Source organism: Phascolarctos cinereus, unplaced genomic scaffold (genome assembly GCF_003287225.1).
Source record: "Phascolarctos cinereus isolate Bilbo 61053 unplaced genomic scaffold, phaCin_HiC Scaffold_726;HRSCAF=1367, whole genome shotgun sequence".
Taxonomy (NCBI): Eukaryota; Metazoa; Chordata; class Mammalia; order Diprotodontia; family Phascolarctidae; genus Phascolarctos; species Phascolarctos cinereus.
In genome coordinates, this window is record NW_027556098.1 from 414,114,614 (window position 1) to 414,126,428 (window position 11,815).

An 11,815-nucleotide genomic window follows, 5' to 3' on the forward strand; every position below is an offset into this window, starting at 1 on the left:
AATCATTTAACCTCAATTGCCTCAAAAAAAAAAAAGCTTTTTTTTTTAAACTATTCCCTGCCTGTGTTGTGTGGTTTAGTGCCCAGAAAGGGTTCCTCACCACAGCTGAAGGACCAAGTGAGTGGGCTCTGGACAGGGATCCATGCCCCAGGCCTTCCTGGGGTCTTTAAGATTGTGGGGAGAGCCATGGTCTCAAAGAACAAAGTCACTGGGAGTCCAGAACTCAAGTGAAGAGATCTTTGTAACTGGGGCTTAGTGCCAGGGACCCTGAAAACAGACTAGACGCACAAGGCAAGAGCAGATTGGCCCAGATTTTTGTCTACTCCCCACCATGTTCTCTCCCTCTCCCAGGCCAGGGAAAACTGAGGCAGAGAAGGAAGTCTTCTTGAGGTCACGCAGTGAAGCAATTCGTGGCAGAGCTGAAGCTAGAAATGGGCCCAGTCCCCTTACCCTCTCCCAGGGCCCTAATACCATCTGGCAGGTCCAGGATTGGGCTGGCCTAGCCCAGGACATGCAGCAGTCCTGAGGGTAGTGGAGATGCCTGCCTCCTCTCCTCCTGGCCTCCATTATCCAGTGTCAACTGAGGGTTCCCACCTCCTCTCTCTTCTACCCTTCTAACCCTGGTGTGTTTGCTCTGGCCAGACACACCCTGCAGGAAGAACTGGGGCATGGCCATATGGAACCTGGTCCTGGGGTTTCCCCCAGCGCCCAGATACTCACCTTAACTCTCATTTCACAGAAAGGAAAATGGAGGTCGAGGGAAGAGCAGAGGGCTGAACCCAGGTCACAAAGGGAGGGTTTGGCTGAGCTGCGAGAGTGGCCCCATTCTTCACTCTCTACTCCCAAACCCCCAGTGCTGAAGCAAAGTGGCTTCCAGCCCAGGGACCAGTAGCTTCCCACCCCAGGTCCCTCATCCCTTCAACTGCTTCTAAGGTGTGAACGCCCCATCCATGTTATGGGAATGTGTCAGACCACCCCCCTCCTCACTTCCTTCTCCCATCTGAACTTTGCTCAGGGCCACTTCCTTCTCTTCCTATTCTCACACAAAACCTGTTTTCCAACAGTTTTCTAGGGAAAACATTCCCTGTGGTATCTACCCCAAAGGGCTGACTAATCGGAAAAAACAGAACAGGTGAGCTTGGATAGCCCCAGCGATGGCTTTGTCCAACCCTCTAATGTTGCAGGGACTTTTAGCTGAGACTAAAGATGTGGAGTGGATTGGGTGTTTGCTCCTGGTCCCTGAGCAGGGGGAACAAGGCTTCCTTGCCCCCAGCCTAAACACCCAAACCAAATATGGGATAGGAGCCTGCTGGCTATTTGACTGATCGATCACAGAGATCCTTCCTTGCTTGTATTTCTATGCCCACCACTTGGCACACAGCGAGCACTTAATAAATGCTTGTGGCCGGCCTGCCTTTCATTACTGTGTAAGGCCACACAGAACACAGAATGTCTTAGGAGGAAGTGAAGACCGTTTCCACCAGGAATTTGTCACCCTCTTTTTCTGTGTCATGGACCCTAATGGCAGTTGGGTGAAGCCTATAGACCCTTATCAGAAGGTTTTTTAAATGCACAAAATAAAATGCATAGAATTACGAAGGAAACCAATTATCCTGAGATGCAATTACCAAAATATTAAAGAAACAAGTCCATCCGACCTCCCCCTCAGGTTAAGAACTGCTGATTGACCTAACAGGGGTGGGGAATCCGCAGTAAGGCCACATGTGGCCTTCTCGATCCTCAGGTGCGGCCTTTTGACTGAGTCCAAGTTTTACAGAACAAATCCTTCTATTAAGGGGATTTGTTCTGCGAAGTTTGGATTCAGTCAAAGGGCCACACTTGAGGACCTAGAGGGCCACATGTAGCCTTGAGGCCAAAGGTTCCTCACCCCTGATCTAGACCAGTCTCTTAACTTAAAGGGTGCAATAACGCCCAGAGAAGACAAATCTACGCCCAATGTACCATCTACCTTTTATAGAATCATAGGATTCAGAGCTAGAAAAGTTCTTAGAGATCATCTAGTCTGACCTACTTTATTATGTTTTATTTTTAGTTACTAAATTTTTTTTCCCAATTATCATATAGTTTTTTCACCCTCATGCCCTTCATGCCCCAGGAAAAAAAAAGGAAAACAAAATCTTTGTAATTAATTACCTCTTTTATTTTACAAAGAAAGAAACTGGGTGGCCCAGAAACTAGTGGACAGAACCTGGGGACTTAGATGCAGTAAGGTCCAAGTTCAAATGCTGTCTCAGGTATGAGACCCTAGATTTATCACCTAACCTCACCTGTGAAATGAGGGCATTAGATTTCATAGCTTCTAAGGTCCCTTTTGGCTCTGAATCTATGATCTCATGGAAACTGAGGCCCAGAGAGAAGAGAATGGATGTGTCCAAGGTTATCCAGGGAATTGTCATCAGAGCCGCCATGCAAACATGAGCTTTCTTAGACCCTGTCTGAAGCTGGGTCCTTGGCTTGGGGTGCATGGAGAAGGGGCTGGAGTCCTCTTGGAATCTAAGGTTGGTCTGGATGGAGGCCATCCTTATCTCTGCTGGTTGCTTGCTCTTCGGTCTTGCCCAGCCCCAGTGACTGGATAAAAGTACTCAGTGCCCTCTGTCCTGATTTTCTTTCTGCACCCTCCTGTCCTTGATCACAATGCTCCTCTTGGTTCTTGGGTTCCTGTGTATACCGGTTACCCATGGTGGTAAGTAGGTGGGTTCCTGTGGTGGTGAGATGTCTGCCTTCCCTTCCTTCTGTTTGTGGGTCTTCCCTTTCTCGGCCCTGGAAGCTTTGGGTCCATGCATGGAGAAGCAAACTTGCCAGAAGTACATTCACAACTTGAATGGCCCATTGAATAACGCAGCCTCCTGTTGCAAAGGAAACTGCTCAGGTATGCTCAGCTTCGAAGGGAGGAGGCACGAGGGAGCACTGGAGTGCCCCCGAGAGGAGCAGGAGCCTCCCCGGGTAGGTATGGAGGCTTTGTTTGACTTTGGAGCTTTCCTCTGTGTTGTCCCAGCTGCTGACCCCGACTCTGAACTGGGCCCTAACTGGAAGCACTGGAGGAACACTCTTAGGTAAAGACCCCTCCGTGTCCCCCTCTAAGCCCTGTTTCTCTCCTGGCGGAACCCACTACCATCCCTGAATCTACATCCACACCTGAGCTCCTGCCCAGACTCTGGACCCTGCAAAGCCTACCTCTACCCTGCTGGGAAGGATACCTGCCTTAGCACCGTGGAGGTCATAGGTGAGTGGCCAAAGCTGCCCCTCTGAGCTCTCTGGGGGGGGGGACGGGACACACAAGCACACTCCCCCATCCAGGGGAGAAACCTGGGCTGGACTGCTCTGCAGGAGGAGAGGTAAGCTGGGGCTACTCCTCAGCAGCAAAAGCCAGTCCTCAGGAGATAGGGGGGAAGGAATAAAGAATCAATTTCAGGCTCATCTCCCCACTCCCCACTGCTGATGGCGTCTCCCACCTGCTGAAGCCAGAGGTGGTCTGCTGCTTTCTCACCCCTTCTGTCCCCCTAAGAGAGTCCCATCCACCTTCAAAGACCTAGAGAGACAGTGACAGAGGCAGAGACAGACAGAGAAAGGCAGAAAAGGAGAGACAGGGAGAAAGAGCCAGAAAGGGAGCGCCAGAGACATATATAGGACCAAAGAGAGACAGAAGCAGACAGGGAGAGACAGAAAGCTACATACATCTGTTAAAGCAGCAGGAGAGAGACAGAGATAAAGGGAAGGAGAGAGAAAGAGAGAGAGGGAGGGAGAGAGAAAGAGAAAGATAGAAAGGAGGACAGAGGAAGGGAGAGGCAGATGTGGAAAAGGAGACAGACAGAGCAGTACGGAGAAAACAGCAAGGAACATGGAGTTTCAAGTCTTGAATTCAAATCTGTGTGACCTTAAGTGAGGTTCTGGGCCTGTCTTCTTATCTGTGTAGCAGTGGCCCTCTCTTTTGTAGAGCATGTGAGCATGGGATCTGGAGTCCCCTGGTTCCCCAGGGGAGTGCCCCTGACTCAGGTCCCAGGGGAACTGAGTTCAAATGTGAGCTCTCTCCCACACCTTTGCTTAGTAACCACAAACATGTGACTTTTTCCTCTGTTGGGTGTCAGTTTCTTTATCTGTAAAACAGTTTGGATTAGATGCCTTCTGAAGTCCTTCCCTGCTCCAAGTCTTGTGATCCTAGAGACACAGAGACACATAGACAGGAAAGAGAGCAGAGGGAAGGGTGGCACACAGTGGGTAGAGCTCCAGCCCTGGAGTCAGGAGGACCTGAGTTCAAATCCGGACTCAGACACTTGACACTACCTGTGTGACCTTGGGCAAGTCACTTAACCCCATTCACTTCACATTAAAAAAAATAAAAGATAGCAGAGGGAAACAGAGTGGGAGAAAGAACCAGACACTCCAGGGCCCAGGGATTCCTCAGGGGCCCCTTTAAGCCGAGGACTGTCTTTGCCCAGAGGGGGTCCATGTACCTGTTTCCTGTCCCAGGAGACACTTCCCCAGAATAAGCCGCAGAAGCCACGGACAGCCAGGGCTGAGAGGAGGAAGAGGAGGCTGCCAAGGGTGATGCAGCAGCATCTGCTGGATGACCCCTTCTTTCTCCTGGTGGGGCCTGAGTTCCGTCCTCTTTGCCTGTTCTCCCACCAAGGTCAAAGGAAGGACCAGTCTATCTCCAGAAGGAATGGCTCCTGTGTGGCACCTGAGGATTGCCAGCCTCGAGTCTATAGCCTGTCCCACGTACCCTATCAGAGCCTTTGGGTCAATGTCACCTGTTGCGGCGGTGGTAACTGCAGTGAGTCCCCCGAGGCAGGTACATCACCAGACAGGCCACGGGTTAGGACAGTGCTGGGTCAGGGAGGGCAGGCTCAGCTGACAGCCCCCTCATTGTCTTGTGCTGCTCTCTGGACCCAAATGCCCACGAGCACCATCCTCCAACGGATGTGTGGAGTGTAAGGGGCTCTGAGAGCATCAAAGTCAGAGACCAACCCTATGGGCTTTGAATGACCCTCTCACTTCCTATTCTCTGGATTCCTCAGTGGCCCTGCCCAAGGGTAGGTTCAGTGATGTCCTGTGTCCCATCTGCTCCCTGTATGACTACTGTTGTGACGAAAGCTTATACCTGTGCTGCTATCAAGGGGAGACCTCCTGTTTACCATGAACCTGGCTCGGCTTAGAGGTAATGGGGGTGGGAGAAAGGGAACCGCTGGCCAAGAGAGCCTGGGAATCGGTGTGGGAAGCCGGGAGCTGCTCATTCTCTGTGGTCTTTGGGCAAGTGGGTCCCAGTCTGCCCATCTTTAAAATGACAGACTTTTTAGGGTCCTGCCTGCCCGGCTCAGGTGTTCTGGAGTCTGGGTTCTGAGGCTGGGGAGAGGGGCCATTTTCTGACCTCTGGGAATGGTGGCGAAGAGGCTCCAAAGCTTCCCTGGATTCATCCTTCCCCAGGGGGTCTGAATGTCACCTTTCAAGGGTGTGGCTCTGAGGCCCTGTGCCACCTGCCTGAGAACCACACCCTCGGTCTCACTGGGAAGCCAAACTGCAGCTCCACTCATCTGACCATGCTGGGCTATGAGTGCCAGCACAGTGGTGCCACTTGCTGGGTCTGCGCTCTCTTCCCAGCCCTGTTGGGGGTGTGGATGGCCGCTGGGCTCCCCTAAGAGCCCACCCCCATTCTGCTGTGCTCCCCACTCATCTTCTCTAGCCAAAGCAGGAAGAATTTTTCTTCTCTCTGATGATGGGAGCCCACCCCAAGTCTGGACTCTTCCAGGGAGCCTCCTTGGCCAAAGCCCAGCCCAGATGACCTCTTGGGCCTCAGAAACCCCAGAACCGGCCCCACAATAGTCAACAACAAATTATACATTAGCTCATTTCCCCAAACGTTCTATGTCTTTTCTTGTATTCTCTCCCATGCTTATCTTGTCCTTTAACACCTAAGTTGGGTCCTCAGCTCTCTGGGAATCCCTCAGTCCCCAGCGGGAAGTCTCCCAGCCTTACCTTGGCTTTCAAGACCTGCCTTGAAGACTGAGGTGATGGGACCTCCCCACGGGTGCTGCTGCTGGAGAGGAAGAGGCAGCTAGGGGAGTCTTGGAGTTCAGGAGCCCCGAGCTGCACTTGGACTAGACTGAGTCCATTTTATGTTCAGAACCTAGTGGTGGAGAGCTGCCGGGCTGCTTAAGGAGGAGTGGCCCAGCCCAAAATTAGAAAAACGGCAATTTGGCATAGGCTGAGCTGCTGGGCTGCTAGGGCCCACGACTGTGCGATCCACCCTACCTCCTGTTCCAGGAAATGTGACAGAGAGCTCTCCTCCTGGAGTTGCCAAAGACCTCGAATGCATTGCATACAGACACAGAATCAAGGCAGGGCTTTGGAGTCAGAGGACCCTGATCGAAATTCTATGCCAGTTCTTCCCCCCCCCCCCACTTCCTAGCTCTGTAACCTTGGACTTAATCTCTCTAGGCTTCAGTTTTCTTGTCTGTCAGATAAGGGTGTCGGGCTTACGACCTCTAAGGGCTCAACACTTCTAAACCTCCAGCGGTGGTCCAATCATCTGCATTCAACAGTTGAGAAAGCAAGGGCCAGAGAAGGGAAGAGATGTGGCAAAGACCACCCAGGGTGATGTTGTTAGAAGAGGCAGAGGGAGAGAAGTGGGGGGGAGAGAGACTGACAGACAGACACATACACACACAAAGACAGAGAGAGAGAAGAGAGAGAGAGAGAGAGAGAGAGAGAGAGAGAGAGAGAGAGAGAGAGAGAGAAGAGAGGAAGAAGGAGGAAGAGGAGGGAGGAGGGAGAGAGAAGGAGGAGGAGGAGAAGGGAGGAGAGAGAGGCAGAGACAGAGACAGAAGGAGGGAGGAAGGAGAGATAGACAGAGAGGAGAAAGGAAGGGGGAGAGAGAAGAAGAGAGAGAGCCAAAGAAAAGGAGACAGACAGATATTCACGTATGGGACTGACTCTACTAGGCCATGGGTTCCCCTAGACTAAACTCCCTAAATACAAAAAGGCTGTGTCTTATTTACCTCAGTTTTCAGTATGGGACCCTGTGAAGTAAATATTTGCTGAAAGAATCAGGGGCCAATAATCACTTGATCCATGGGGGGAACCCATCTCTCCCTTCCCCTCCCCCCTCAGGGTCTACTCTTGAGGTCACCCCAGTGGGCATTGTTGGCCTGGGCCCCTGCTGGTGTTACCTGGCTGGGCGGGGCCAGCCAATCAGCCGCTAGCCCCTGTTATAATGGCCCCTAGCAACGGGGTATGAGTCCAGGCAAACGGGGAGAGACCCTGTGGGCGGGGAGAGTCTGAGGGGTGTGGGAAATTCCTCTGTGAATGTGAGTTGATTTTGGGGGGAACGGTACCCCATGTGGGTGAGATCAGGGCAATCCAGAGGGAAAAAGGGAAGAGAAGTCCCGGGTACATAGAATCTAGGTTCAGTTCCCCTAGTTGCCCTTTGGACCCCCGTAGTCTTTAGCTCAGACACCCAGAACCAGTCACAGAATGGAGGGGAGGAGGGAGCCTTGGGTTTAAGCAGGAGGGGCTACACTACCCAGTTCCTTCAGTTATCCGCCAGACCCTGGAACCTTGGGAGGAGAGGAAAGGTCTGTTCAGTGCCAAAGGGAAGGAGCCCAATTCTGTCTAGCCTTGATGAACCTCCAGAGTCTGCCCCTTGGTTACTCAAGCTAAGAGAATTGTTTGCATTTGGGGACAGAGTCAATCTGGGCCCATCTGCCCAGGCTAAGCTCCATTTTGAGCCGGTGCTAGGTGTCTCAGAGACCCTAGACCCTTCACGAAAGTGAGAGGAGGAGAAATCTGGGGGCTGTGGTCAAGGCTGCATGGATTCTCCCCAGTTTCTTTTACAGACTCTAGCTGTTATGGTCTGACGCTGAATTACCCCAGACCCTGCCCAAAGAGGAGGAAAAAACCCCAGGTGTGGGGGACTTCAGCCCAATTCCTTCTTTTTCCCTATGTCTCTCTATTCAAATATCCCGGACCTCCCCAAGAGGTCATGGATAAGACAGGCTTGGAGTGTGGGAAGGGGCTCCTGTGAGGTTACCACCTGAATACCCCAGAGCTCTTTGTGGAAGAATGGATCCCAGGTGCAGCAATTCAGAGTATCTTGTCTCATAGGCACTATGGACTGTTTATTCAAGAACATTCAGAACTTTTCATGGTGAAGAGGGGAGGGAAGGCGGTAGCTGTGTTGGGGTTGGGGGGTAATGGGCCCAATTTTCCAGGCTCAGCCCCTGAAGGATCTCAGATGAGCAGGGCATGTGAAGTGGGCAGAGAAGAGAAATGATGGGATTCTACTGACTGCCCTATGACCTGTAGTTTGCTGCTTGGACACCTCCCAGGGTCTCCATGTCTCCATGGACCAGAGGAGGGAAAAGAGGTCCTGGGATTGGGGTCCCATTCCTTAATTTCCATATAGATTACAATCATACTAAAAAAAAACCCTGTACAATCCACGGGGCTGAAGGGAAGAAGTCTCTCTATGTGTGTGTTGTGGGTAGAGAGGAGGAAATGGGGCATGGACCTAATTACCTACTTTTCCTGTAGACTCTAACAGGCTCTGTCACTCATGTATCCTGCGCTTACAGGGGAGAAATGAATCGGATTTCCCCAGTTTCTCCACATTCTACTGTTTATGTACCTCATCCCACCTCAGATCCCCTGTTCTTCTCCCTCCTTGGGACCCCAAGATAGTACAGAAAAGAGAAAAATGAAAGGGGTCTCAGAAAGAGAAGACTGGTTTAGGATGGGGAGATCCAGTGGGTGGGCCATTTCAGGGAGCCCTTCCTCCCCTTGGTAATAAAGGATGAAACTGGGAGGCAGGACCACAGGCTCATAGTCCTCTAGGGGTGGAAGGGACCTTAGTCTGACCCCTAACATTTTACAGACAAAGCAACTGGGGCCCAGAGGATGAGGTTGTTGGAAGCCGTGGGTCTGGTGCCTCCAACTCCACATGTCCTATCACTGGTGCCATGTCGGGTTAAGACAAAGGTCCCTTCTAGCTCTAAATGTCCTATGACCTAAATGAGAGGCTGTGGAGGGGAGAGGAAAGACAGCAGATTTGGAGTCAAAAGGCTACTTCCTACATCTCGTAACCGCCACCTCCTGATGTGGCCTCAGTTTCCTTCCCTGTAAAATGAGGAGACTGGATGAAGTTGATCCTCACCACCCTTCCCCAGTCTTAAGTCTGGGGCCAGCTCTCCTACTAATTTACTATGTGACCTTGGGCAAGTAAGTCACTTTGCTACTCTGGGCCCTACTTTACCTATCGATGAGATGGGGATAAGAATCCCTGCTTCCCTCACAAAGATGTTAGGAAGCTTGAATGAGATAAGGATGGGGAAAAGCCTTCAGAAAACATAAGTATAAGGAGGTACCATCACACTATATTAGTAAAAAAACAGACTGAAGTATAGTGGGATGGGGTGGGGTATGGAGAAAGCAAAATGGAGGAGAGAGGAGGGAAACAGAGTCACAGAGTCGGAAAATGTCAGAGCTGGGAGGCCTTTCAGGACCACTGAGGCCAACCTCCTTATTTGGCAGTAGGTCTAGAAAGGGGTCAGGATACTTGCCCAAGAGGTTGGGTCAGGTGTGAGTCAAGGACCCAGAAGTCCACAAGTGATCCTCACTCCCAGTCTGGGGCTTCCAAGGCTACATCCTGTAGCCGGGTTAATGGGAGGGAACAGGCAGTTTGCCGGGGCTGTTGGGATGGGCTGCCTTTACAGCTAACTGTCTGCCTCTGTTTCTCTGCCCCCTCTCCTCCCCTCCCCCTCTCTCCCTGGCTTGGTCTCAGGGCCTAGGTGGTGTGAGCAGCCTGCCCCCTACCCCAAGGAGCACACGCATCGAGACTCCCCCACTCCCCCCCCCCACTCTCCCCAGGGGCGCAATGGCGTCCAAGTCACATGCCCCCCGGCCTGAGGAGGAGAGCACCATCCTCATGGCTAAGGAGGAGCTTGAGGCTCTTCGGACAGCCTTCGAGCTGGGGGATATCCCCAAGGCTGCCTCCCGCCTCCGCGAGCTTCTGGGCTCCGCCGAGAGCAGCCGTCTTGAGGTGGGCGTGACCGGCGAGTCCGGGGCCGGCAAATCTTCCTTGATCAACGCCCTTCGAGGGATCGGGGCGGAGGACCCTGGTGCGGCCCGGACAGGCGTCATCGAGACCACAACCCAGCCCACCCCGTACCCCCACCCTCAGCTGCCCGAGCTCATGCTGTGGGACCTGCCAGGGGCTGGCTCGCCCGGCTGCCCAGCTGACAAGTACCTGAAGCAAGTAGACTTTGCTCGCTACAATTTCTTCCTCCTGGTCTCACCCCGCCGCTGTGGGGCCGTGGAGACTCGGCTGGCCACTGAGATCCTCCGCCAGGGCAAGAAATTCTACTTTATCCGCACCAAGGTGGATGAGGACCTGGCGGCTTCTCGCACCCAGCGCCCATCCGGCTACAGCGAGAACGCCGTCTTGCAGGAGATCCGAGACCACTGTGCGGAACGTCTCCGTGCTGCCGGCGTCCAGGACCCCCGGATCTTCCTCGTGTCCAATCTCTCGCCGGCCCGTTACGATTTCCCTCTGCTCGTGGCCACCTGGGAGCGGGAACTACCGGCCCACCGCCGCCACGCTGGCCTCCTGTCCTTACCGGACATTTCACTGCAAGCCTTGCAAAAGAAGAAAGACGCCCTGCAGGAACAGGTGCTGAAGACAGCCTTGGTGTCTGGGGTCATCCAGGCTGCCTGTGCCTGGGCTCGCAGCCGCTTACGATGACGCCCTCCTGATCCGCTCCCTGCGGGGCTACCACCGCAGCTTTGGCCTGGATGACGACTCCCTGGCCAGGCTGGCCGAGCAGGTGGGCAAGCAGGCTGGCGACCTGCGCTCTGTGATCCGCTCGCCCCTGGCCACTGAGGTCTCGCCGGAGGCGGTGCTGCGCATGTACGCCCAATCGTCGGACGGGGCCATGCGTGTGGCTCGCGCCTTCGAGAAGGGCATCCCCGTGTTCGGGACGCTGGTGGCCGGTGGCATCTCCTTTGGGACCGTCTACACCATGCTACAGGGCTGCCTCAATGAGATGGCCGAGGACGCCCAGCGTGTCCGGATCAAAGCCCTGGAAGAGGAGGCCACCTCCTCCGGCTCTGATGCCCGCCTCGACGTCGCCAGCGGGCCCGGGTTGGAGAAGAGGGGGGCAGGCGAGGGCGGCGGGGAGGATCCTCCAATCTCAGCACGCCGGAAGCTTGGACTGCTACTCAAGTACATTCTGGAGAGCTGGAAGAAACGGGATGCGGTCGAAGAGAAATAAAGACGACCACCTCTCCCCCAACGACAAAAAAAACCCCTCCTGACCACTCCACCCCACCATCCCCCATTCCTACTCCCCCACCTCTGTCCCCTGTCCCTACCAAAAAAAAATTCACGTGAAGAAACCAATGGGTTGGGAGACTCGGACTACTTCCAGATCGGCCTAGGGCACAACGGGGGGTGGTGGGGGGATGGGGCTGCCTTCAAGTGTCTGACAGGTAGGGGTGGAGGAGAACGGAAGAGACCCATTTAAGGGCTGATTTCTCCTTCCCTATCCCACAGGCACGTCATCCTTGGGAGGAAGGGGCACTGGGGAGACAGGATTCTGCGGGGGAGGACCCATGAGTGGGGAGAACAGAATAAGTGTGAATGAGAGGGCATAGAACAGGGAAGCCTGCGGAAAGTATCCACTGCTCCCTTTGTGGGGATCTTCCCCCTGTCTTCTCTTCCCATTCTGGACCTTGAAAGGTCCTTTGATGGCAATCCCCTGGCTCCGCGCCAACACCCTGTCCCTTTACTCGAAAATGCCCCACC

General features: G+C 53.6%; 1 protein-coding gene and 1 long non-coding RNA gene across 5 annotated transcripts; one reads left to right on the plus strand and one right to left on the minus strand.

Moving 5' to 3' along the window:
- Positions 1 to 2,498: 2,498 nt before the first annotated feature.
- Positions 2,499 to 7,167, minus strand: LOC110220252 (uncharacterized). Of its 4 annotated transcripts, none has more exons than XR_002327819.2 (6): positions 7,014 to 7,167; positions 5,992 to 6,320; positions 5,387 to 5,496; positions 4,473 to 4,699; positions 4,057 to 4,176; positions 2,499 to 2,867 (listed from the first exon to the last, which is right to left on the minus strand). It is a non-coding gene; the product is annotated as an uncharacterized LOC110220252 (long non-coding RNA). The 4 variants fall into 4 exon arrangements; XR_013482626.1 differs by having other exon boundaries at positions 5,992 to 6,052; positions 7,014 to 7,165; XR_002327820.2 differs by lacking the exon at positions 5,387 to 5,496 and having other exon boundaries at positions 7,014 to 7,166.
- A 66-nt stretch (positions 7,168 to 7,233) lies between these two features.
- LOC110220251 (interferon-inducible GTPase 5-like) lies at positions 7,234 to 11,410 on the plus strand. The gene is given in 3 exon segments (XM_021004220.2): positions 7,234 to 7,322; positions 9,794 to 10,716; positions 10,718 to 11,410. Coding segments are annotated over 2 exon segments (1,395 nt in total). The 5' UTR covers positions 7,234 to 7,322; positions 9,794 to 9,886; the 3' UTR covers positions 11,283 to 11,410.
- Positions 11,411 to 11,815: the final 405 nt, after the last annotated feature.